General features: G+C 56.4%; 1 protein-coding gene across 8 annotated transcripts in view; it reads right to left on the bottom strand.

Annotated features, from left to right (window-relative positions):
* LDB3 (LIM domain binding 3) overlaps positions 1-24,615 on the bottom strand; it is a 59,379-nt gene that overhangs the window by 34,133 nt on the left and 631 nt on the right. For 4 of the 8 annotated variants that reach the window (XR_015156569.1, XM_086381163.1, XM_086381161.1 and 1 more), the window contains exons 3-7: positions 15,358-15,509; positions 14,809-14,884; positions 12,433-12,800; positions 2,384-2,553; positions 1,719-1,755 (exon numbers count right to left, since the gene is read on the bottom strand). Coding sequence is in view for 7 of the 8 variants with exons in the window: in XM_086381163.1 (XP_086237289.1) it covers positions 1,719-1,755; positions 2,384-2,553; positions 12,433-12,800; positions 14,809-14,884; positions 15,358-15,509 (803 nt within the window). In the remaining variant the exon portion in view is untranslated. Of the gene's footprint in view, positions 1-1,718; positions 1,756-2,383; positions 2,554-7,408; positions 7,613-8,650; positions 8,674-12,432; positions 12,801-14,808; positions 14,885-15,357; positions 15,510-24,615 lie in introns of all 8 variants that reach the window. The other 4 variants (XM_086381164.1, XM_086381162.1, XM_086381167.1 and 1 more) reach the window with 2 other exon arrangements.

Below are 24,615 nucleotides of genomic sequence, written 5' to 3' on the forward strand. Positions count from 1 at the left end.
TTTCTTCTTGGGCCCCTCTCTTCCAGATTTCCCTACAAGGCTAAGAGAGAGACTCCAAGTCCTGCAGCAGAGTTCTTAAGACACCCTGCCTTCTCAAGGGATCTGAATGGAGTTTGTGGGCAATTAGACCGCAGGGTGGGGAAAGGGCCTGGTGGGGAAAGACAAGCAAGCCGAACAGGCCCCAAGAGATGCTTCTGAAAGGAGGGGAGGGGAAGGCCCGCGCCGGACCACCGTGAACACTGCCTTTTGTGTTCTCAGTGACTTCGCAGAGCCTACAAGTATTCCAGGGAGAACACGTGAGACAGAGGTTCTCTACCCATGCTAAATGTGCAGAACTCCACCTTCCAAAGGGAGCCTGGTTACTGAGATGCAGACTGAGAGTGACCGGCCCCAGAAACATAGAGTAACCGGAAGTGCTGAGGAGGGGTGATGGGGGGCTGGAAAGGCAGGGCAGGCCCCTCCTGGCTTCTTGACGGGAGGGACCTGGAGATCTGTGAGCAATTTGCGATGTGTGCTGTAGAGCCGCTCCATCAGACCTTCAGTAAAGACCACACTGCTCACCGGAGTATCTCTGAGCGGCACTCAGAGGAGGCGGTGGGATAAACACAGGAATGACGCAGGAGCAGAGGAGCACGGGGCGGAGAGAGCTGACAGCTTAGGTACGCCTCAAATAGCTCGATACTGCCTTTTGTGCTAAATCAAACACCATCTCATTTCAGGCTCTTTACAGACACACTGCAGGCACCGACAGGTTAAGAACCATCACGGGAACCGCATGCCATTGTTAGCAGGCCGGGGAGGACCACACTTCAGGCTTAGACGCCCCAGCCAAAGAGTGGGAGCAACTTCAATTGGCAGAAACAGAGGCTCAAAAAGAAAATCCACATCAACTCGAGCTGACCCCCGAGTCCCACTCTCCACGTGGACCCGTGGCCACTACACGCTGGTTAGCAAAGACAGAAAGCTTGGCCCAGGGTGGAAAGGCACCTCTGAGCCCCAGCCCCTCACATGGAGGCCACCACGGGACGTGCCGGCCCAAGGCAGGCTCTCCCAGGAAGGACATGCAGACAACACATTTGCTTCTGGAAGTGTAAGCACAGTCACACTGGGCCCCATGCCTGCCCATGGAAGGCCCTAGCGGGTTCCAGTGGGTTCCAGGGCAGTGTGCCCACCTCATGCCCAGGGCTTGGCTTCCTTGCAGCAGCTGTGGTGCTGTGAGCAGTCTGTGGAACTGGTACCTCAACGTGGGTCTGGACAAGTGAGTCCAAAGGCCAGGTGCCCCAGCCCAGCATAGCCCTCCGCGTGCCAGCTAGCTTCCCAGTGCCTACCCTTCAGACTCACAGGGGACAGGCCCTGAGATGAGTGGGCAGGCCAGGCAGCCAGCCCGGTGCCTCATAGAAAGAGATGCCCTCATTCTCAACAGCCCAGCAAAGGCCAAAGCAGCCCTGTCCCTTGCCCAGGGAGAGAGCCGGGAGAGCCCAGCGTCCTTGCTCGTGCAGCCTGGGCCAGGGGGATAGAGACTCAGCTCCAGGCACCCACCTCACTGACCTGGGACACACACACCCCAAGCCAGCATCTGCCAGAGCCCCTCAGGGGCTGGAGTTTTCAGATGCATTAACTTGAGATGTTCCTTCTGTGAGTTGTGTGACCTGGGGGCTGCCCTGGGAGGGATGGGGTTAGGAGGGCCAAGGCCACAGAGCCTGAGTCCAGGCACTTACCTTGACCTTCGCAAAGCTTCTTCATCAGGGTCTTGCACTGTGGGTAGGAAGTTGCAGATCAGGAGGAATCACATGGAACATCAGGAACAAAAGCTACTGGAGCTTGTGGGCAGAGTCCCCACCCATGATGGGACACTTACCGCCTCCTACCTGTGACCTCTGGGAGGAAAAGGCTGTGTGCTGGGCAGAGGGCAAGGAGGAGAAAGGGGGCCTTAGAAGAAGTGGTGCAGCTGGGAGGGAGTGGCCAGAGGTGTGGCCTGTAAGGTTCTCTCTTTTTTTGTTTAATATTTATTTATTTATGTATTTGGCCGTGGCAGGTCTTAGTTACAGCATGCGAGATCTAGTGTCCTGACCAGGGATCAAACATGGGCCCCCTGCATTGGAATAGTGGAGTCCCAGCCACTGGACCGCCAGGGAAGCTCTGCTAGGTCCTCTTAAACCAATCCAGGCACTGCTGGAGTCAGGGAGCAGAAGGCTGATGTCAACATGCCTGCCCCAGGGGGCCAGAAAGGGCGCAAGAAGCCACTATCTATCAAGGCCAGCTCATCTTCCAGGATAGGGGGCTTGACTCCCTGGCTTCTGTGGGACAATGGCGTAGGGCCCAGGACCCTCATGGCCCTTCAAAGTCACCCCTTCCTGCCCCACCCCCAACAGCCCTCCCTTACTGTATTCTGTCCCCGTCATCTGGGCCAGGATGCGGAAGGAGCGAGACTGTAGGTTGGAGGAGCGGCGAGCCCAGTCATCAGCCTCATCTTCCGGCTTGTTCTGGTTCTTAATCACAGCCTGATACACTGGAGAGGCGCTGTCCACGGTGAGGTCTTTGATAGGAAGGCTCCTGCAACGCAGAGAGAGGCCGTGGGCGAGGGCAGGGCTGGAGCCTGCTCCTGGCGCCTGCACCTTCCCCACGTCACATTCCCCTGGCACCCGACCCCAACACCCCCAAGCCTGTTGGCAGCCCCCCTACTTGTCTGAGCCCACCGTTGCCTTTCCCCACTGCCATCTGAGAGCCTGCAACAAGGGCTTGGCCTGAATCCTCAGTGCTCAGGGAGGTCACGGTGAGTCAGTGAATTCCACTCATGGAGGGTCAGGAGGCTCAGACCCTCCTGTCAACAACCCGCCCCCCCCCACCCTCCAGTCTATCTCCAGACACAGGTCTGAAGATACCCGCCCCTCTTGGGAGCTGGATCTCCTTGACGGAAAGCAGAGGCAGAAGACGGCTTCTGGAAGTAATTTTGACCTCCCTAAGCAGTTCCTGAGTTTGGGGCTGGGTGAGGACAGGGTCCTTGGGGACTCGGAGGCTTCCTCCAGGTCAGTCCCTTGGCCTCCTCAAAGCTTGGGGTCCAAACTGGGAGCCAGCACTGCCGTGACTTCTCTGGAAGGACTGTGGGCTCCTGCTCCGCAGAAATAAGCAAGCTCGGAGAGGATGTGGTTGGACAATCAGACAACTGGGCCCCAGAGGCCCAGCATCACCCAGGGATAGTGGGGTTTCTCGTCCAAGGGAGCTGGGAGTGGAGTTGTGGGGAGGGTCACCAGTCCTCTGCCCCAGGGGAGCACAGCCTTTTGAGGGGGACCTGGTGACCTTCTCTGAGACCCCTAAGGTCTGGCATATGGTAGGTGCTCAAAACTTAGTTGAATGAACAAATCCTTGATCTGAACCAGAAGGAACTCCAGAGCCCCTTGAGTACGAGGTCTATCAGCCCAAATCAGACTGCAGGGCAAGATACATTCAAAGCTTTGCGGATGACCACTCACCCAACCAGAGAGGGCTGGGGGATCCAGGCTGCCCAGTCCACTCTCTGGGGAGTCAGGGTGGGCTCAGGAGAAGCTCAGAATAACAACAGCCTGCTGTGGACTGGTGGCCCAGCTCTCTCCTCTTACTGACGCTGAAACTGAGGTCCAGAGAGGCCGGCTGACTAGTTCCAGGTTATGTCATGTAGGGACCCCCATGGAGTTAGAACCCAGGCTTCCCAGCCCCCAGTTCAGCCTTCCTTCCATCAGACTCTCTGCAGCAACAGGCTCAGGAAGGCCACTTCTGCCCGCTGGGGATCTGCACACCCCAGGTGTTCCCCACCTGGAGAGATGGCCCAGCCCAGACACTCCCCCTGTCTAGGCGCACCCTGCCTGCTGCTATGGCTGCCTTGACCTCTCCCCCCATCCCCCGAGTGCTGGCTAGCTGCAAAGACGACTCCCCCAGTGCTTCCGTCATCTACCCTCTCGCAAGGAGCTGGACAGAAGAAATGGCCTAGTCTCCCAGGACTGGTCCCCTGTGTCGGCTCAGAGTGGGCTACACGAGCAGAGGAGGAGGAGGAGGACAGACGGTAACTGACCAAGGCGGGGTGGAGCTCCCCTACTTTCCTGAAGGCTTTGCCCTGGCCCAGAGAGCTGCAGGTCCTGGCAGCCTGTGGTTGGGATCAGATAGGGAAACCAGCAGATCCCTAGGAGGTCCCAGCCAGGGAGGAGACTGGGAGCAGAGGAGAGGCTGGGATCTCACTGGGGAGGTCATCTCTAGCAGGGAGGAGTCTCAAGGGGACCTGAATCAGCTGGAAGGCTTTTGCTGCTATTTCCCTGGAATGTTCCCTTGAGGGAACATATTTCCCTGTTCCTTCCATAGCTCCAAGGGCTCAAGAACGAGAGCCCCAGAAGTGAGTCCCTTAGGAGTCCCATTGTCGGCTTCCCTTCCCACAACACTGTGCAAAGACCAGGGACTTGTGGTGCTGTCGCAACAGACACTGGGAACCAGACGAAGGAACTGCTGTGCCTTTGAGAGTCTGGGCCCAGACACAATCTATGCAGAGGGGACAGGACAGGCCCTGCAGTTCTAGGACCCTGGGTCGGAGGCCACTCTCTGGAGCCACTCCCAGAATGAATTTCTTACTACCAAAAACACTCCACAGTCACTACAACCTCAAGGTCACCTGTGGGCATTCACTCCACTGTACACTGCCCCCAAGTCTGACTCTGGTTTCATCTCCTGTGGGTGGTCCTGGTAGGGCCTGGCTCCTTCAGATCCACCTTTCATGAGGATTCTGGGGAGTGGCCTCCAAGAGGCCCCCTCATCACCCTCTCCCTGAGTAATGGCTTGATGTGGATTCTGACGTTCAGGTCTACACCGTCCCAGTGCAGACCAGAAAGGCTGGGGGGAGCCCCCACGAAGCACGGCAAGCAGAACATGAGCCCTAGCCAGGGTGGTGTCATTGCTCTGATTTCCACGTCTGTAGTGATGGTATCTGGGGAAACCCCCGAAGACAAGTACTTGCCTGTAGAGGCCGCAGGCATGTCATTTACCTGTGAGGTGGGTGTGAGGAAGAGTGTGGACAGAGCCACGGTCCTCAGCACATCCCACTAAACCCATACACCATCCCGCAACCAGACAGACGGACGACGGAACAAATACTGTGGGGTCTACTTACGCCAGTGGTGACGCCCTGCCAGGCAGAGGAAAGCCCAGCAGTGAGTGCGTGTCCATCATGCGAGGGCGGGGGGCGGCGCATACACAAGGGAGCAGGGTTAGGATCAGAAATGAGTTATGGGAGCGGGCGGATAGAGGAGGAAGAGAGAGAGACAAAAAGAAAATGTCAGTGAGGAAGGAATCATGGAAATTAAGAGCAGAAACGGAACACCTTATGGCAGACGGGGCACCACGGCAGCATCAGCCCAGCAGGGCTGAGTCAGAGGGAAAGGAAGCGTGTTGCTTCCCAGGCTGGCAAGGGAGAGGAAAAGGATGGGAGGGAAGGTGGTAGGAAGGAGAAGCCTAGATTAGATCAACGGTGCATCATGTTAAAAAAAAAATTACAGCATGGCCATCTTAGAGGTAAAACCAAATGAGAGCAGTCTTGCCCCAGGGTGCAGAAAACACAGAATCAGTGAACAGTAGCTCTTTGCCTATCTTCCACTGTGCTTCCCTTTGGCGAATATTACCATATTAAGATCACACTAAGGACGCACACGGCTAGCAAGTATTAGCAGGAAATCCCTGTTCACTCTTTGGCTTAACCAGACAGTCTTGTTTTCCTGGGCACCCATGAGCTAATGGTTGCATTTTAAAACTTGCATGGTCATATTTTCTGCTTTGAAAGATGGGATTAGATAAGTCAGCACTACCCAGAGAGTTCCACAAAGAACTAAAGCCCTGAGTCCGTGGGGTTTGAGATTCACTGCTCCAGGCAATGGCACCCCACTCCAGTACTCTTGCCTGGAAAATCCCATGGACGGTTGAGCCTGGTAGGCTGCAGTCCATGGGGTCGCTAAGAGTCAGACACGACTGAGCGACTTCACTTTCACTTTTCACTTTCATGCATTGGAGAAGGAAATGGCAACCCACTCCAGTGTTCTTGCCTGGAGAATCCCAGAGACGGGGGCGGGGGGAGCCTGGTGGGCTGCCGTCTCTGGGGTCGCGCAGAGTCGGACACGACTGAAGCAGCTCAGTCGTGAGCTCAGAAGCAGCAGCAGCAGCAGCTCCAGGGAAAGCAACCTCCGCCCCCTGGTGGCCCAAAGGAAGTACTGCGTGCCTGAGAGGGCCAGGCTCCCTCGCATCAGGAGAGCCAGGAAGACCACACCATTTTCTATCCATTGGCTTCTGGAGGCTGCACCTTAAACCTGCACACATATCATGGCCACGAGGACTGGGCTCTGCACAGGCCAAAGACTACAGGAGTTATCCGGGACTTTAGAATGCCTCTATCCCTCTTACAACATCTGGTTTTCCTAGCTTTGGAAAAAAGCACAATCATTTTAAGATTTCTTGCCTTGAGCTGTTACAGATCTTGACTCAGGGATAACATGTTACCCAAAGAGATAATCAGTTTTGAAAGTCAACACTAATGGCGTTCCCAAGTAGAGTACAGTATGGGTTCTGTGTATGTGTAAGGAAGAAAGAAAACAACAGAGACAGAAAAAGATGAGATTGAGACAGAGACAGATAGAGAGACAGAGAGGCAAACACAGAAAGAAACGCAGAGAAGAAAGGGACTAAGATAAACAAAGACAGAAATTCAGAAAGAGGGAGTGAGGTCCCCATTAAACTTTGCACTCTCACCAGTGTCATCCACAAATGATTTTTAGCCAACTCCTTCCCTACTCAGCCCTCAAGTTCCTCAACCGCGGTTAACAAGCAAATTCAGGAACCGGGGAGGTCCTAAGTCCCACCCACCTGAGCCTGGCTTCCCCTGGGCACACAGGAGGAGGCAGGTCCTGGGTGCTCCCCGGGCTCTGTGGCAGCGCTGACTGCCAACAGCATGGTGGGTGACTGGTCTGGAGGCCCCTTCCCAAGCAAGAAACCCAGGCATGTATTGGAGAAGAAAGCGACGACTTCCCCTCAAAGAATGGCTTAGCTGTGAGAGCCAGGGGTATCCAGAATGTGACCCCGGTTAACGAGATTCCAGAAGTCTCCTTCTAAACCAGCCCCCTCAGGGAGCCTGGGAAAATGCAGAGGCTGTGTGGAGCGCTTGGAGGAACCACCGCACGCTGTGTTTCTCTACCCTTCTCCTAAAGTTGACCGTGAAACTGACTGAAGAGCGAACACCATGTTCTGTCTGAAAGGCCCGGTCAAGGCTGGCTGTCTTCCAAGGGCTGTGCCCTGGGAAGCTCAAGACGGTAGAGGAAGACTGGTCCCGACGGCGCTCAGCGGCCCGGTGCCCTCCGCGGTGATGCAGCGGTGGAGTCGGCGCGGGCGGCGGAGGGGAGGCGCTTACCCGCTGAAGTCACTGCCCTGGGCCTGGGCCTGCCCGGCGATGGCGTCCATGATGGCGTCCTGGGAGTACATGCTGATGGGCGTGTTGTACTGCGCGTGGATGATGGTGGCCTTGCCGCCCAGCCCCTTCACCTCGATGGGCTTGTGGGTCGACAGGGCCGAGTCCTTCAGGGCGCTGGGGTTGAAGCGTTCCTGGTAGTCGGCGCTGGGGGAGTTCGGGGGAGGGGAGCGAGGGAGAGGGGTGCAAGGAGAGAAGGGGGACAGGCGGTGTTACACCGGTGAAGGTGAAGGCTGGTGGTGCAGGATGTGGAGAGAGATCTCCCTGAGCCTGATCCTAGGAAGGCTAACCAAGTTCCTCAGATCCACTTGCACTGGCTGGGTCTGGTCAGGAATATTCTCACCCTCCCCAGAGCCCTTTGCAGAAGGTGTTTCTTGCCCGTCTGCTCTTTCCCGGGTCAGTGGAGGCCCCCGCTAAGCCTGAGCTGGGGGGCGTGGAAAGATCTCTCACCACTCCCCCAGGGAAACAGACTGCAGAGGGTGGAGGTGGGATTGGGATTAGGGGACAAGAGCTGGGTCACGAGTCAAACGCAGCAGCAGCCGAAGCAGAGTCCGGAATGCCCCAAAGGCAAAAAACAGCCCCACTGGGCACCCATGGGGATTCTGAGCTTGGTTCCTCCACGAAGGGGCTCATCCGGGGTCCCCCTGGGGCTCTGCTCCTTCAGACTCTTCAGCCCGTGTGCTTCTTCCTCGGAGCAGGGCTTAGGTGCTCAGGGCCCCCAAGTCCAACGCGCTGGGCAGCCCACCAGCTTCTACCCATCAAGACTTTTCCCTTCAAAACGTTAAGTGCGCTCCGCAGACAAAGACAGGGCCAAGCGCAGCCCTTCTGAGGGATCCGGCCAGGCTGGACACGTCTTCAGGCTCACCGGGAACCAGCATCAGCACACACTCCACCCGGCAGCCCACCAGAGCCCACCTGCCTTCTTAAGCAGCTGCAGCAACGGATTGAGAGCACAATGGCCCCAGGCATCCGACGGGGCCCCAGCACCCCTCCCAACGCCTTCACTTCATCCTCGCGGCGTCACACACATGCAGCCTCGCTCAGGGACACGGATGCACCCTCACTCACGCATGCACGTACATGTGCCCATGCTGACACAGGCGCACGCTGTTCAGACCCCAGATACGCGGGCGCATGCTGGGATATGCAGGCAAGCGCACACACGTGCTTTCCTGTGATACTAACTTGGCTGGAGAGTTGGCTACCACCTGGGGAGGAGAGAAAGAGCAAAGAAGACAGGACTATCAGAGTGAGGCTCCTGCCAGAGGGTTTGAGCATAAGGACGTAGGGATGGTCCTCAAACTGGCCTTTGTGGAGGCGGAGTCAGCCCAGACAGGCACTAGGTGAAGAGAGCGCAGAGAGAGGAGTGGGCAAAGCTCAGAGTCTGGATCATAGCCTTTCAGTTTGGGTCAGAGATGCCAACTGCAGCGTGGGTCCACAGTGCCTGAAGCTTTGCCTAGGAGAAGGGTTTTTTGGGTCCATCTTCACGGGTGCTCATTTACCATGTTCATGAATCTCCCACATACAACCTGGCCCTAGACCCTGGAGAGGAAGCCAAAGATGGAGACAGGACCAGCTCTGGCTGCTACAGGAATGGCCAAGGTCCCAGGTGGCTCCTGGCCAGCCACACACAGCCTCTCTAGACTTGTCCTTGTTGAATGAGGGGCGGCTCTGGGAGTGCTGCTCCCTGAACAAGAGCTGCCGTGGTGCTGGGGTGTGTACAGTGGGGTTTCTCACAGCCCTGGGAACATGTTCTCTTTGCCAGAGGAGGGGCAGGCAGCTCTGGACACACCTCCTGGGGCACAGTAGTAAGGGATCTGTGCGGTTTCCAGTAACCACCCATAAAAGCCTGTGGATGGGCAATGATTCAGGATGGAGGAGTAGGGAAGCCTGGGAGAAGTGTGGGCCCTGGCATTTGGCAGGAAGGCCCCCAACCAAGACAGCCCAGCTTGGACACTACAAGTGGGACCCCTCCCTCACTCTTATCTAAGAGCCAGCCTCCTGGAGCATCGTCTCCTTGAAAGAGGCTTTGCCTGCCTTATGTTTCTTTAGATGCAAATTCCTTGCAGTGACAGACGCTGGTCAGAAATCTGAGGGGAGAAGAATGCAGAAAGTGGCGCCCCTGCCCCCACACTCTGCCACCACTCTGGACTCTGGCTGGGAGAGCCTGGGCTTCCATTGGCCTGGCCTGGCCTGGTCATCTCTTGGCCAGGATCCTGGGGATCCAGACCAAAGTCAGGGAGATCCCCCAGTCCCAGGCTCAACCCTGTCTCAGAGCTGATAAAATTCCCTCTGACCTCCCAGGCTCAAAATAGCTGCCAGTGGAGCTATATTAGGAAAGGGCCAGCACAGATCTCCCATTCCTTCTCCATTTTTGGCCAGTGCTGACAGCTGCAGGGCCAGCTTTTGCCCTGACTGGCCCAGTGTCCCCTGTAGAGGGCAGTGTTGGCCTCAGGGGAGGCTTCTGCCCTTCCCCGCCCATGTAGCCAGTTCCTTGTTTAGCCCCCTGCTTAACTTGCGCCTGAGAACCTGAAGGCTGGGATGCCTGCAGCAGACATAGCTCAGAGAGGAGCACCCAGGTCTTGGGGAGAATGAGCCAAAGCTATGAGGCCGGCCTGGGGAGGGGGCCCTTGCATCTACTGGCCTGAGGGACACTGCTCTTCAGTACCAGCCCCAGAGATGAGGAGGAGGAGGGGCTGCAGGCCACGCTGTGCTTGCACCCACTCTGTTCCTCTCCATTCCTCCTAAGGGGATACAAGGTGCCAAGGAATCACCTTGCAAGTTGCCCAGAGAGTAAGAGAAGGAACTTCCTTGTGGAGCCAGACAGGATAGAATTCAAATCCTGACCTTTCCTCTTCCTAGTGCTATGACTCTGAACAAGTTACTTACCTGTCTTAGCCTCCGTCTCCTTATTCATAAAACTGAGAGGGTGGTGCCCACCGCAGAATGAACAGAATCCTGAATGTAAAACCCTCAGCATGGGTTAAGAACAGAATGAAAGGACAGAGGGCTTAGCATTTGCCAACCCTGCCTCCCGTGAGCTGTCAGACACGGCAAAAAGTGGTGGCCTTGGCCCTCGGCTACCCCTGGTCAGAGGCCCCAACCTTCCTGCTGGGGCCGTAGCATCAGCTTTTGCTTTAAATGAGGCACGCACCACACTCCCTCTCTAGCCCATTTCTTCTTCAAAGAAACTCTTGTGCCCTGATGCTCTGAGTGTCAAGTAATAATTTGATAGTTGTCAGGTTCTGAGAAGCCAGTGCACCAATGGGAGGGCACCTCGGGAGTCATGAGAAGCAGGAATGGGGCACGCAGGTAGGTCCCTGTCTCCACGCAGGGAGAAGTCAGATCGACCGGCGTGCCAGTCCTGTCTGCCACTCAATAGCCAGTGACCTTGGGCAAATGACTTGCTCTCTCTGGGCTTCTACTTCCCAGTTATCACATGAGGGAGTGGTACCCACCTCTGAAGCTGCTGAGAGAATTGTGTTAGACAAAGCATATGGACTGTTAGTCAGCCCCCAACCTCCATGGATGGTTCAGTGAGCAGAGACCTTACCATCACTGCAGGTGGGCAGAGGAGGTTTAGATCCACCAGAGCCTGACCTCCCTGCTAGGGAGCTAGTCCCAAAGAGGGCCAGGAAGACCCACCAGCCTTCTCAAGGCAGGAGAAGGGCACCACTTCTACTCTGTCTTTCCCTCAGCCTCCTAGCAGAAGCCCCTTACTAGAAAAGGCCTGGGGTTCGAAGGCTTTGCCACCTTGGTCCAGGGAAGCCAGGATCCAAGTGCTCAGACTATTGATCACCCAGCTTCACTTGGAAGCCCAGAAAGAGCTTGGGGCTCTGGGGAAGCTGGAGATCCCCAGGGAAGGAGCAAGCAGGTGCAGTACAGGTACCGTGTACAGCAAGGTCACAGGAGGGTGTGGGCTTGGATCAGACTGACCCAGATCGCCATGCTGACTCATCAATGTGCCTGCTGCATGGCTCCAGGCAATGATGCCAGGTAGCATGTAGAGAGTGTGCCAGAACAGAGCCCAGTACTACACACGTGTGATCTCCTTCAGTCCTCCCCATAGTTTAGGTGTATGAACAGCCTCATGGAAGAGCCCTGAACCCCTGACCACTGGGCCGTATGCCTTGACTCCGCTTGCTCTGCCTCTAGTCCGGAGATGACACCAATTGCATGGGGCCGTGGGAGAAATTATAATGAGATAACAAACATGCCGGGCTTGGCAGCGAATGCATGCTCTGCTTGGCAGCTCCCTACCCTCAACCTCTCCACAGTGCCCACTCAGCTCTAGGTTTTTTTAATTCCTGTGCTCCAAGAGTCCCATCAGTTAGACCTCAGGGGCCAGGGGGTGGCATGCTGTTCTCCTGCATGGCTCCTTTCTCCTCAGAGTCCTGCTCCCTTGCTTCCCCACCCTAGTCAGAGTTGTTCCTGCCAACCACTCCCCTCACCCCACTGCCCAATCTCTCTGTACCCAGCTCAGGTACTCCCTCCTCCAGGCAGCCTTCCCAGACCACTACCAGACCTAGAGAACATGCCCTTCTAATCCTCAGGGCTCCCAGAAGGGTGGGATCAGTGCATTCCCTGGCAGCAGAGTACTTGGAGGTATTAGGACAGGCTTTGTCCTGCTGTGGTGGGTGGCCTGATGTCAAAGTTTGGGGAGTCTGAGGCTCTTGCATTCAGGCCCATCTCGGCCACTTAGTAGTTGGGCAGCTGGACCCTAACCTTCTCTGAGCCTCAGTTTACCTCTCTGCAAAATCTGACACACCACGCTGGCTTGTGTAAAGTAATGAGGACAAGTGTCAATAGGCTGACTGCGTTCAGGGCTTTTAGCCTGTGCTGCCTCATGGGCTTGGAGCTGGCCGCAATGAGACCAGTCCCCACTCTACCCTGATCAGGCCTCTACGAGCACTGAGGACCCAGGTGGCCCCTGACCACCAGCGGAGAGCTGTGCGCCCGTTACCTACCCTCCTAGGAGTCCAGCACCTGAGGCCTTCCCTCGGCGGCTCATCTGATACATCTGAGCCATCTCCCTCAGGGTCTCTGCTGAGTACAGGCCAATGGGGTTGTTATACTGCCTTGGCTGGCTCGAGCCCAGCGGGGCTTTCGGGCTGAGCGAGTCCAGGGCCCCCTCCAGGCTGATCTTGGCCCCGGGGCCGCCCCGGGGAGGGCCGGGGTCAGAGGCCTCCGTGTGTGAGGAGAAGACGGAGGTCTGAGAGAAGGAGGAGCTAAAGATCTGCCCGAGCTCCGGGGTGCCTGGGGTGCCCGGGCCGGCCCTCGCCTCGGGGTGGGGGCTGGCTGCTGCCAGGCTGCTGTTCGTGTCCAGAGCAGGGTCCTGGCAGGGCAGCGCCATGCAGGGGAGAGAGAAAAGAGCAGTTAGAGGCCACACCCGCCCCAGCGCTTCCACGTGGACCTGAAACAGAGGGGTTAGTGCCAGCGCCCCGCAGCCCACCGCCCTGCAACCTGCAGCCCCCTGCGCCGAGTTCGGGGTGGGGAGACGGCCTGAACACCTGGAGAAGAAGAGTTTTCTAAAAAAAAAAGCAGGGTGAGGCATATGGCTCCTGGCCCTGATGCTATCATCAAACTAGACTAAATGCAAAGCCCCACACAGAAAGCTAGGCCAAGCCAGCCTGCCTGTGGGACTTTAAGTAAGGGGGGTGTGGCCTCAGGGAACTGGGGGGAGACCCCTCTATCCTACATCTGTTCCCCTTCCCCTGTAGGAGGACACTGGTGAGCACAGCCCTGCCTCCTGCTCTGTGACCCCACGCTGCACGTGGCCAGTGGGACGAGCCTCCTGGGCTGGTGAATAGGCAGGGCGGACGTGCAGAGGGGAAGCTGCGGGAGGAGCGGGGCTGACATCTGCTTCCCTAGGTCTGCCTCTGCAGCTTCTCCTGAGAAGCACTCTGCCCACTTCCTCAATCTGTCGTCCAGCCCAGACCCCCGTTATCCTCTTCTTGCCTCTTCTCCCCACCCTGCCCATCAGCCACTCTGCCCTTGTGGACTGACAGGGTCAGTTTGAGGTCATTCAGGGCGATGGGTGGAGAGTGGTGGGAGCGTGTGGTCCTGTAGGCTTGGTGGGCTGGCCTCCTGTGTTCTCAGCCCCTCAGGACTGAGCTGCTTGGAGGGAGCCAGGGAGGGGCCTGGGGCGAGCGGGTGAGGTGTGCCTGCTGCTGTGCCTGCCTCTGGGCCTCACCAGCACTTCTGAGTGCAGTACGTGCATGAGTGCCAAGTAGCTTCAGTCGTGTCCGACTCTGTGACCCCATGGAATGTATCCCACCAGGCTCCTCTGTCCGTGGAATTGTCCAGGCAAGAATACTGGAGTGGGTTGCCAACTCCTTCTCCAGGGGATCTTCCCAACCCAGGGATCACACCCACATCTCTTGTCTCCTGCAGGAGACAAGGCAGGCAGGCTCTTCAGCTCTAGCACCGCCTGGGAAGCCCTTGCGTGCAGTGCATGCTTAGTCCTCGGTCATGTCCAGCTCTCTGCAACCCTGAGGACCGTAGCCTGCCAGGCACCCCTGGGTGCAGCACAAAAGGAGCTCACAGTGAAAATGGTTCAGTTGTCTCTGACTCTTTGCGACTCCATGGACTTTACAGTCCATAGACTTCTCCAGGCCAGAATACTAGAGTGGGTAACCCTTCCTTTCTCTGGGGGATCTTTCCAACCCAGGGATCAGACCCAGATCTCCCGCATGGCAGGCGGATTCTTTACCCGCTGAGCCATAAGGAAAGCCCAAGAATACTGGAATGGGTAACCTATCCCTTCTGGGGATCTTCCTGATCCAGGAATCAAACTGGGGTCTCCTGCATTGCAGGCAGATTCTTTGCCACCTGAGCTACGAAGGAAGCCAAGGGGCAGGCAATTGGGAGGAGAAAGGAAAACTGGAGGGAGAGTGCCTGTGACAGAGGAGAAACCCTGAGGGCCAGTAGACCCCCCAGGGCTGAGAGCTTTTCCCGCAGTGACTGACTCAAACTGGGGCCTCGGCTTTCATGCCAGAGTCAGCCTCCTGCTAGTGCCCTCAGGATCGTGAGGGTCAGAGCCTTCTGGACACATGTCCCTTCCCTGAAAACACTGTGGACTAAGTAGATTTCCCATCAGCCCAACCGTGAGGCCCAGGTGTTGGCTAAGCACCCAGGTGGAGACCCCTACATTATCACGAAATGAGCATTTCGTCGGAGCTCGAACACATCTCTCTGGGAGCCTGCCCCAGCTCTGCCCCTGGCATCGCTGATTCTACCACCCTGCCTGAGTGGGGCCAGCAGAAGTTCAGGTAGGCAGACCAGGGCTGCACTCTAGGAACCATGGCTGAAAGTGGAGCCTGCCACCCACAGTCAGCACCTACCTTCTGGTGCGGGATCACTGGCAGAGGGGACTGGATCGGGGGCGCTGCCGTGGAGATGGGAATGGGACGCTTCGACCTGGAAAAGCCAGAAATAGGAGCAGGTGAAGACAGTTGTTCTCGGGGCCCAGACACCCACCTGGGCAGGGTTGGCGAGGGGAGAACATCTGAAACCCAGGGAGACGCGGCGTCCCCTGGGCCTGACCAGCAGGGAGAAGTCACGTCTCTTGGGTACTTAGCAGCCATGGGTCTCTGCTAGGTCCCAGGGAGGCTGCCTGTGCACAGAGAAAGCAGGGAAGACCCTGGCCTCCAGACCCAGCTGCCCGCACTCTGGCAGCGCCGTGCCCTATCCTCTCTGAGCTCCTCTGTAAAGTGAGGCACAGACGTGTGCTTGATGCCTTGGGCCTGTCCTCACTCTGGCCCAGGGGCTGTCCTCACTTCGCAGCGCAGTCTGGTAGCACAGGGTTTGGCCCGTGCTGGACAGCTCCTCTCCCCGGGATGCCGGTGCCCACACCCAGCCTCCGCCCCCGCCTCTGGAAAGCGCCCACCTACTTCTGCAGTGTGAGACTCAGGTTGTAGCTGGCAGACTTGATCTTGTTCTGGGCCTCCAGGTGGGTCATGGTATCTGTGTTGACGCCGTCAATGGCCACCACAAGGTCACCCTGGCTGAGCTGGGACTGGGCGGCCTTGCTGCCTGGTGTGATCTGAGAGGATAGCAAATGGAGGGTAAGCAAAGAAGGGTGACCTGAGGATGGGACAGTCCTCAAAGAAGAATCACCAGGGAATCATCCGGTAGAGGCTGGCCATTTTGTCTTTCATTCAATGTAGCCACCAAGCCTGCTTCCTCTTCTTGCTGCAAACCTGACATATTTCTTGGTGCTTTGTATCCGAGTGTGGTCACGAGACTAGCTCTGGCTAGCGGAATGTAGTTTAAAGCAATGCACATCACTTCAGGGCCTGCCCCTAGCAATCATCTTGCCATTCTCAATTCTCCCTGCTTGTCCGCTGACTAGATATAAAGGACCCAGAGGAGATCAGTCGAGCCACTAACTGAAAAGGACCTGGATCCTGGAGTCACTGCTTGGAGGAAAGATGACTAAGGAGCACTGAACTGGATGTTGCATGAATGAGAAATAAACTTTTGCAAGAGACCTGGGGGTTGTTTGTTACACCAATTAGCCTACGATAGCAACTGCACCCTGAAGACCCAGGGCATACTTCCTGGCTCCAGAAGAACTCAGATGCTGCCAGGCCAGCAGGCCAAATGCAGCCTCACAATAGCACCCTAGTGCAAGAGCCTAGTGCTGCACCATGACAGGTGTACAGAGAGGGCTGGCAGAATGTCAACCTGCCTGGGGGAGCAAGATCAGCTGGGACAAGGAACTCAGTGCTCTGTGGTTGGCTTCATATTCCCAGAGGCACAAATGTGGAGGCCAGTTCCCAAATCTTGCACTCTAGTGACATCACAGAATATTAGAGTCCGGGGGCCCCACCCCAGTGTGATCATGCAGAATGCCATGGGTACACCATCCCATGAGCATCACATGTAGTGTCAGGAAGGTTGCACTCCCAGGGACATTACTTGTGATGCTGAGATGGCTGAGACGCTACTCCCAGTGATATCACACACCATGCCAAGTTCTGCACATCCAGCCCCCCAGTAATACCACCCTGAATGTCACGGTGGCCTCCTCTACAGTAACATCACATGAAATGTGAAATTCTGGAGGGCCTGGTGACGTCACCTAAAATAGCTTTGTGGCCAGCCCCTAGTGACATTATAGACAGTGTCATGAAGCTTCACTTCTAAAAGTGTCTCATGGGATGTCATGGAGATGCTGACTCCACCCCCTGCTGACATCACATAGCATGACTTTGTCACCTGACCCCCATGACATCTTCAGGAAGCCCCCTGTGACATCACATGGGATGCCAGGCAGGCCTTGCCTCCAGTGACATCATAGGAAAGAGGAGACCCTGGGAGTCACCCCCCCACAATGAGCTGTGCCTGGAGGGTGTCCCTTGGCTCTTCTTCCCCGACATGCCCACCAGCCAGGCCTCCTGGCTTCTCTGGGCACATTCCAGTCACCTTTCTGGCTATACTCCAAGGACAAGGCTGGCTTCTAACATTGGCAGAAGCCATTATCTGGCCAGGGCTTGGGGACCAGCCTAGAAGGAGCCCTAAGAGGACCTGGGGACTGTCCCTGGATACCAGGCCTCATGGAACCCTGGCCAGATTCTGGACTTCAGACATGGATGGAAACCTCCTGCTAAGCCCCTGTGAGGGGCCCTGCAGTCACCAGCCCTCAGCCCATTCCTAGATGGGCTCTAGGGTAGGCCAGGAACCATGTGTGCTAACACAGGGATTATAGCAATTCTAGGCGAGTTCTTGCTAATTGTCATTGTCTTGCCATTTCAGACACAAGAGCTGTGGTAACTTCTTAAACACTGGCCACCTTGTGCCCAGAGCAACCTCCCCACCACTCCCAGAATCTGCTGAGATGAGGCAAGGACAATACAAAAGCAAATGTCTTAACTGTCAGGAAGCCACGCTGTCCAGTTTGCCAAGCCCCACCTGCTCTCCAGGCTCCCACAGGGGTGTCTTGAACCACGTGGACCATCTCAAAATACATGTTGCCTTTAGTCCCAAATCAATGGCCATGCAGAGCCTGCACTAGTGACAGGAGTTCGTTGTTTCCTTTGATTTAAATGGTTGAACAAAGGGTAAAAAAAAGATAACAAAGAAAAGCAAAACACTTTCTAGACTGAGAGGGGACTCCTAAAGGCAAGCTGAGTTGCCCAGCCAGGCCTGTCCTGCAAGAAAGTTACCTTCCCCTATACCTTCTAGCTTCACGTTCAGACCTCTGCTCTTCCTGGCATTGTATTATAGACACCTTTGAACACAGAGGGGCTTCCCTGGTGGCTCAGACGGTAAAGCATCTGCCTGCAATGTGGGAGACCTGGGTTCGATCCCTGGGTCAGGAAGATCCCCTGAAGAAGGAAATGGCAACCCACTCCAGTACTCTTGCCTGGAAAATCTGATGGATGGAGGAGCCTGGTAGGCTACTGGTGTCTCAGAGTCGGACACGACTGAGCAACTTCACTTTCTTCACTTTGAACACTGAAAGGTGGAACTAATTCTACGGTGAAAACTCAAATGCCCGCCGCTGCGGTTCTACTGTAGCATTTCACTCAACCTGCTGGTCATGTGTCCATCCCTCTCACCATCCATCAATCCATGTCATATTTGAAGCACTTCAGAGACAGTAGCAGATGCCAGCATGCTCCTATTCAGGGTAAACTGCAATGCCTCTGCTGTCTTAGTAGACTGCCCACAGAGCTCCCCCACAGCAGGACACCCCTGTGCTGGGGCTTCCCAACCCAAGGTTCCCCCAGATGCTTCTAGGAATCTACAGAGAAGGGGCCATCATCCTGCAACAGGGAGCTCCCAGGCAGGGTAGGCACATTCCCCAGAGGAGAGGGCCTCATGCCTACAGAAGTGATGCCTGCCAGGCAGGACCAGATCTGTGTCCAGGAGATCATGGTTAAGTGTGAACAAGGACACCAGAATGACATCCAAGAGATGCTGGTGCCAGATCAGCTGGAACAAACCACAGCCATCTGGAATGCCCTCCCTTCCAAGATGCCTTGAGGACATCTTTCTCCCTCAAGCCTGGGGTGCTAACACAATATCTTCCCAAAGGGCTCCCACCTCCCCCTTGCCTGGCACGGCCTGGCTCCCCCTCATCCTCGGGTAATGGACTTAAGTGATTCCCAGGGAAGAGCCCAGCCTCCCCGGACCTGGTCAAGAGCCAAACTCCCTGAGGAGAGCCGCCTAGCTGGCTCCAGCCTGCCCCTGGCGCCTCTCTCTCTGCACCTGTGTCTGCTCATCAGGGCTCAGTTGGCCTGACCTTTGGCTGCCCTGAGCAGGGTTCAAGACCCCCTCGGGCTGGTGGGTGGAGGATGCTATAATCCTCTTTTAGGAAGGTGTTCTGCTAGTTCTGCCCAGGTCTCCTTAGAGAAGAAGGCAGTATGGAGACAGGGACCCTGAGGAGGTTGTCCCTCAGCTCTGCCCAGGGAAGCGTCCTGCCCAGCAGAAGGTCAGGGCCACCCTTGAACCATCACACAGAACCTAAGGCGTGTGGAGAGTACAGTCCAGGCGCGAGGTACCCGTGTATCTCTTGTCTGACTCCCTAGCCCCTTCCCTCTACTGTCCTTGTCCCAGAAAAGACCCAAAGCTGCTAAATCCTTGAAGGATACATATTTTTTCTTTAAAGTTTTTATAGCCCCTTTGGAGAATTTGAAAAGCTCTTTGTAATGGTTATTTCACCCTCATTTTACTTTTCAACTTCTCCAGTCACCAGCCAGCTCTCAGTGGGGAGCCTAGCCACAGGCAGAGCTCCAGGACTAGGGTTCTCTCTCAGAAGCTTCTAGGATAGGCTTTAGGTGTTTAGAGGCCAAGATTGCCACCTAGCCCACAGGAGTGTTTCCTCCTTGCTGGGCCATAGTTTAGGGCATCCCAGAGTGGGCACAGGGACAGCTGGTGCCAGGGAGCAACTGTGGTGCCCGTGACCTTCAGGTGCCTGAGAGAAGCAGCAGAGCAAAGAGCATGGACTTTGGTCTGAGCCAGACCTGAGGTTGCAGCGCCCATCTCCGTGCCCTTTGTGTAAAGACAGCAACGATCCTGTTCTCCCGGAATTCTGGTGAGGATTTCATCCTTAAATGGGATATTATACAAGGACAGCGCAGAGCTGAGAAAGTTTCAGGGAAGCTCCTAAAGGAGGAGATGCGAGTGCCGCCCCCAGCCCCTTGCCCTGGAGTGTGCAGGAGTTGGGAGGCTGGGAGGCTGCAGCCTCCGACTCCACAGGAAACAAGATCAGGAGCTGGCAGAAGGTGGTGTGTGAGGGCCGGCCTGAGCATCAGCTGGAGGAGAGAGAAGTCCTCTCCAGGGCCCCGGGCAAGCAAGATGCCGGCTGAGGCTCTGACCTACCCCTGCGCCTGGCTCCTATTTCCCCAGCTTCCTGGTATCAGAGGGAGCCCCTGGCTCCACAGAGGTTCCTGGCCATCACTCCCAGTGTTAAAAGCCAGATAGGCCATGCCTTCTTTTCCATCTAGACCTACCAGTGTAGATGTGGCAAGGAACGGGGGGCCAGGGCAGGCAGGGGATGCTGTGGACTGTGCAACTTCCAGCATCCCCTCCTGACACCGCCACTAAGGCTGACGCCCCAGGGGATTTCCATGGAGCCCTAAGTGCATTTTACATTGTGTGATTAAATTACTGTCATGCCGTGCTCTGCTCCCTCTTCATCTGGCTTCCCCTGGGGCCTTGCTCCCTCCCTCACTCTCTCACTTCTGTCTTCTCTTGGTCCTGGTCTCCAACTCCACCCTGGCTGATAAAAAAAAGAGCACCAGAGTCTCATCTATGCTCAAAAAGCCTCTCCTTACACAGAGGATTTTTAGAGAAGTGAACATACTCTCTGTGATACTATAATGCTGGATACATGTCAGAATACATCGGTCGAAAACCATAAGATGTACACACCAAGCGTGAACTCTAATGTAAACTATTTGTTCTCTGTAAAAATGACATGTCAGTGTAGCCTCATTGGTTATAATATATGTACACTCTGGTGGGGGATGTTGGTAATGAGAGAGGCTGTACATGTATGTGGGGGGTGCCAGGCATGGGATAGGGAAAATCCCCGTATCTTCCTCTCAATGTTGCTATGAACTTAGAGCTGCTCTAAAAAACTGAAGACTTAAAAAAACAGCGTCTCCCTGTTCATGCCTTAGCTGCCTCAGTCAGTCCCTGCCATGTGTCCCTCCGTTTCTTCACTGCCAGGCTTCTCCAAAGAGTGACCAGCAGGCCTCTGCAATCTCCCATCCCCCTCACATCAGCCATCTGACTTTGGCCCCCGCCACTCCACGCATACCAGTGACCTCCCTGTGCCAAAGCCAGGGGTCACTGGGCCCTTTTCTAGCTGGCCACACACTTTACTGGCCTTCTGAGTCTCTCCTCTTATCCCACAGCTCTATGTCAAGAATGTTACACAGTGAGTCCCCAAGAGTCCTGGGACATGATGAAGACCGCTTCATGCCACTTAGGATGGTTCCTGGGAAGAGGTGGATCCGGGCTTCAAAGGCACAGAGACGCTGTATTTGGGAACAGGAGGGCCCTGGGTGGGGCCCTTGGCAATCATGGCTAGCCCCTAGATGAGATGAAGGTTCAGGGAACTGGGGAGACGTCTCCCAGGCAGGAGGGCTGCCCCAGCAAACCTAGCGGACCTCACCGAGGAAGCTGTACTCTTCACACTCGCTCCTCTCCCACACCTTCAGCCCAAGGAGCCCTGGGGGCTGCCAGTGAAGTTGCCCTTGTCCTGTGTCCTAGCCCAGGACCTCAGAAGGCCCGCTCCCCAGTACCTAGCCAGCCTCATACCCACTTTCTTCGGGGCCCTCCTGGGGTCAGGAACAGCTCTGAGCCCCAGGGAGAGGAAGCATGCTGGGAGAGGGTCTGGCCTGGCAACCTCTAAGCATGCATTTCCTTGCAGTGGGCCTCTGTCCGTTTACTGTCCCCAGTCCTGTTCGTTCCTTTGGGAAGACCCTGCCAGCCCCGCAGCAGCCCTCCCGAGGCTCGCCTGACCTTCAGCGCAGCTATAAACAGAACGGCTGTCAGCACCACTAGGTGCTGCCCAAGAAACAGCACCACGACCTTAAAATTCCAGGGATCGTCAGCGTGGCTGCCCCAGAATAGCCTCAGCCTGTCCTCCTTCCCGTCCCCGGGGACCCTCTGTTCACCCCACCATAGCCAAGAGACTCTGGCAAATACTGGAGCTCAGCAAGGGGCAGCGGCCACTGGGCTGGCGCCCCAGGTGAGCCTGCTGGGTGGGTGGGCGAGGCTGTAAGGAGTGGCGGCTTTGGAGCAGAGAGACAGGACCCCCCTGGGCCCAGGCTCAGCTTCCCTCACAAGCAGCCCTGAGGAAAAACAGGTGTATTTTCCTAAGTGTATATTAGAAAGCACTGGCACATGCGTGCGTTCCCTGATGCATTATCCCCATTTCACAGATGAGAAACCTGAGGCTGAGCAGGTGAACTCACTTTCTAAGGTGACCCAGCTGTGAGGAGCGGAGCCAAACAAAATTTTAACGTCTCTGCCACACAGTCAAGGACCGCAACACGCACCAAGAGGCAAGTCCCAGAGCGCGGCCCTAGCCGTGGCCTAGCCGCTCAGGTACTGGGGCTGGGTCCTCGGAATGTCTCCCTCTCTGCTCCCACCCCTCCCCCACTTCCTGGAGCACTGGCTGGGCTTGGGGGAGGGTGGGGGTGAGAGGGCAGCTCATGTTGCAGGCCCAGCCGCACCTGTCCAGGGATAAATAAAGGCATTTCCCCTCCACCCTCTGAGCCTCTCTCCTGAACCCATTTCTCTGTGGGTCCTCAGGCTGAGACTTTCACTGAACGGAGGACTTGAGGGGCTGTTATTGCTCCAAGGTTAATTCTGTGGGGCTGGTGGGCAAAATGGGGTACATACGGGAGTTACTACTCAGGCTGCAGGTGGCCAGCCTTCTTACAGGAGGAGATGCTGCAGACAGAGACGGCCCCACTCAGGGCTTTATTGCTAGTCCTTAGCCAGAGGATGAGGTTGCAGCCATGGGAGTTAGGAGTTACCAAGGATACAGGAGCGGGTGAGCAAGTTTGAACCTGTTAGTCTGGCTCTGAAGTGAGATGCCCATCCTAGCCCTGTCCGGGGGCCCACAGGCCTCAGGGTTATGGTGCGGGTGCCCCTGCTGAGAATGAGCTGGCCCGGCCTTTGCCTATACCCCGCACCGCCATCCACCACTGATGCCTTGTTTTTGGCAAAGACTCAGGCCAGGACATCTGTTGCCCCTCTATGGGAAGAGGATTCTTCCAGAGAGCTCTGGCCTTGTTCCCTTAGGGAAGAAGTTTCTGCTGCAGAAGGACCTTAAGTGCCCCAGCGAGAAAACGGCCCTGTTGGGAAGGTAGGGCTTTGTATTCCAAGGCCTGCACTGAGACCGGGACGCCCAAGCCCAGGGTATCAGCGGCTCACCAGAGGGTTTATCAAAAGGCTCCAAGCCCTGGGGAGGCCCCAACACCCAGCCCTGCATGTTTCATGATTTGGGGCATGCCCCTGAAGGGAGGTGAGAGGCCCACCCCCCGATGGCCTGCCTGAGCTGCGGGTTCTATTTTTAAAAGTACCCCCTAATCACTGGCCCTAGTACATCCCAATGTACTAGGATGTACCTAGTACATCCCCTGCCTACAGTGAGGACATTCTTCCTGCTGTCTAGCTTAAGGCCTCTGTGCTGCAATATAAGCCCTGGGCTGGCTGGGGCCAGGTGGTGCATAGACCCCGGGTGAAGTCACTGCTATCCTGGGTGCCACTGAGCTGGGAGGGCTAATATCCGCTCGCACGGATGGGGTCGGGACCAGCGCTAGGAGGCCCTGGGCGTGGTAGCACTGAGAGAGAGCTGGGCTGTCAGGCGTGGGAAGCTGGCAGACCCATGAGAGGGGATGGTCCTGCCTTGGACAGGGAGGAGACTTGCAATCAGGGGGTGGGGAGCTGTGCAGGCTTCTGGGGGAGAAGGGGGCGTGTCCACCGGGGCTCAAATGCCCACATGTCACCATATCGTCAGGCAGAGTGTGTGCGTCTCTGGGTGTTCTTTAGTATATGGGGCCGTGGCATCTCCTGGGCAGGGGGCCTGGAGACTCAGGTGAGAATAAGCCAGACCTCCAGCAGAAGGATGGAGACAGTGCCTTTTCCTCGCACTAGAGCCAGGCCAGCACCCAGAGAAGTATGGCCTCTTTTGCTCTTGTGAGTCTCCCATAGCACCCCTGAGTGGGGATTTTCCATGGCAGGGCCCCTCCAAGTGTCCACATTAGGTTCCACAGCCAGGATTGTGCCTGCCGTGGGGACATTGGCTCCCTGCCCCTCTGCCAAGCACCTTTCAGGCCTCTCCTGGCTACCCGCTTCAGTGCCTCCCTGCTAACCTCCCCACCCCACCCCCAGGCCCAAGGCAAGTTTCCTCTGCCCTGGAGAAGTCTCCCTGTCTCCAAGTGGGCAGTGACCCAGACACCCCTGCCCATCCATCACCCTCCAGTGACAGGCTGGGGCCTCAGCCTGCCCCCTTGTGCCCACACCAGCACTGCTGGGGCTCGGCCTTGGCCATACCCCACCAGGCAGGGGTTATCTTTGCCCGGCACATTTCACAGTTCACTGTGAGCGTAGCTCTGCTTCAGCCCGGCTCTGTTGGACTTCCTTTTACTTGACAAGTATTGTCTGAGCACCTAGGTACTGGTCTGGGTACTAGGGACACAGCAATGGTTAAAACAAAGTTCTGTCTTACAGACAGCTTTGTCTCAAGCAGATCTAGCTTCTTGCTTCTCTGGACTTCAGTGTCTCCAGCTGGGCAATAAGATTTCTCAGACAATCTCCAAAGATCTCCGACTTCCCCATCAGGCAGTGCTGTCCCCTGGTCACAGGCACTGCAGGACACACAGTCCGTTTCCCCAGATGAGCATGGGGACCCAGACGTGAGACAAGCAGGCAGAGCAGCTGTAAGTGAATGGCCAGGTGCTTCAGCAGGTGAGGAAGGCCCAGCTCCATGAAGCCAACCAGTGGGAGTTACCCCAGCAGGCCCAGGGAGGCAGGGGAAGAGGGCTGTTATCTCGGGTCTGGGATGGAGTGGGTGTGGGAGCCCAGTTATCAGCCCAGCCCAGTTCTGACTGCAGGACAGCCAAGGTCAGCAGTCTGTCAACTGTCCTGTCCTGTCCACGCTAGGAACGCTCTCTCCCCAA

This window comes from Bos grunniens, chromosome 28 (genome assembly GCF_055505025.1).
Source record: "Bos grunniens cultivar Pamir isolate PY7600 chromosome 28, Bosgru_T2T1.0, whole genome shotgun sequence".
Classification (NCBI taxonomy): Eukaryota; Metazoa; Chordata; class Mammalia; order Artiodactyla; family Bovidae; genus Bos; species Bos grunniens.